Here is an 892-nt window from a genome sequence, read left to right on the forward strand (position 1 = left end):
ATATATATACTTTTTTGAATACATACACATATACATAAAAAACAAATTGAATATCAATACAACAAAAATTTTAAAAACTCCATCTTTACGTTCTCTATACTCTATACCACCTATTGGCACTAAGCGCTTTGATTTCTCCTTTCTAATGCAATTTTTAGTGCAATGAACAAAAGCTTGAATTTCTTAAAAGTCCATTCCTTGTAATCCGAAATGTATGTAAGCGTTATCAAATAACAAAATCGTATTTCCACTCTTATGATTCCTTATGAATTCTTTAAGGCAAAGATATTACCGAAATCAGTTCTGTATTATTTTTCCCACTACACTACCGAGGACAATGATATACGTGGCAGCCCCGATGGTCGTGAGAGACACGAGTGTCGCGATACTCAACACTCACGCGTCTTTCAAGAATGTGTTCATTAAAAAAGACATCTGTTGTCGAGAAGATACTACTTTCTATTCGTTCAGATGTTAGTCGTTCGTCGTAGTCCAGCTATCGCCGCAAGATGGCAATGCGTTGAATGAAATTTCAGTATAAAATCAAAACGTCGTCATTTGCAATAAAAGTATAATAACTTGCATCGATATGGCGACTGGGTAAAGTATAAATTATATTAGAAGACCAGAATTTGTTACTTCTTTTTAAATTACAAACTACGACCAATCATTATCAACATTTCATAGTGTTTATCATTTGTTTGTTTTGGCCGTACTTTCTCTATCTCGTGTCAAGTACAAAGTTACTAAAAGAAATGGATTGTATATTTATTGTTAGATTGAACCTTTAAATAAGATAAATAGTATTAACATCAGTATTGATTAATACACACAAGCATATTAATAATAAAATAATGCATACATATAATACATTAAACAAATATAACGTCTA

The 892-nt window shown here is 31.3% G+C and overlaps 1 protein-coding gene across 1 annotated transcript in view; it reads right to left on the minus strand.

The window, feature by feature from the left end:
• Window positions 1–892, minus strand: part of LOC113239306 (glutamate receptor ionotropic, kainate 2-like) — a 19,850-nt gene that overhangs the window by 3,350 nt on the left and 15,608 nt on the right. The window contains exon 7 of the mRNA XM_026476226.1: window positions 401–404. Within this exon, the coding sequence (XP_026332011.1) occupies window positions 401–404 (4 nt within the window). The remainder of the gene's footprint in view (window positions 1–400; window positions 405–892) is intronic.

Source organism: Hyposmocoma kahamanoa, unplaced genomic scaffold (assembly GCF_003589595.1).
Source record: "Hyposmocoma kahamanoa isolate Upper Pololo Valley unplaced genomic scaffold, ASM358959v1 99852, whole genome shotgun sequence".
NCBI classification, from domain to species: domain Eukaryota; kingdom Metazoa; phylum Arthropoda; class Insecta; order Lepidoptera; family Cosmopterigidae; genus Hyposmocoma; species Hyposmocoma kahamanoa.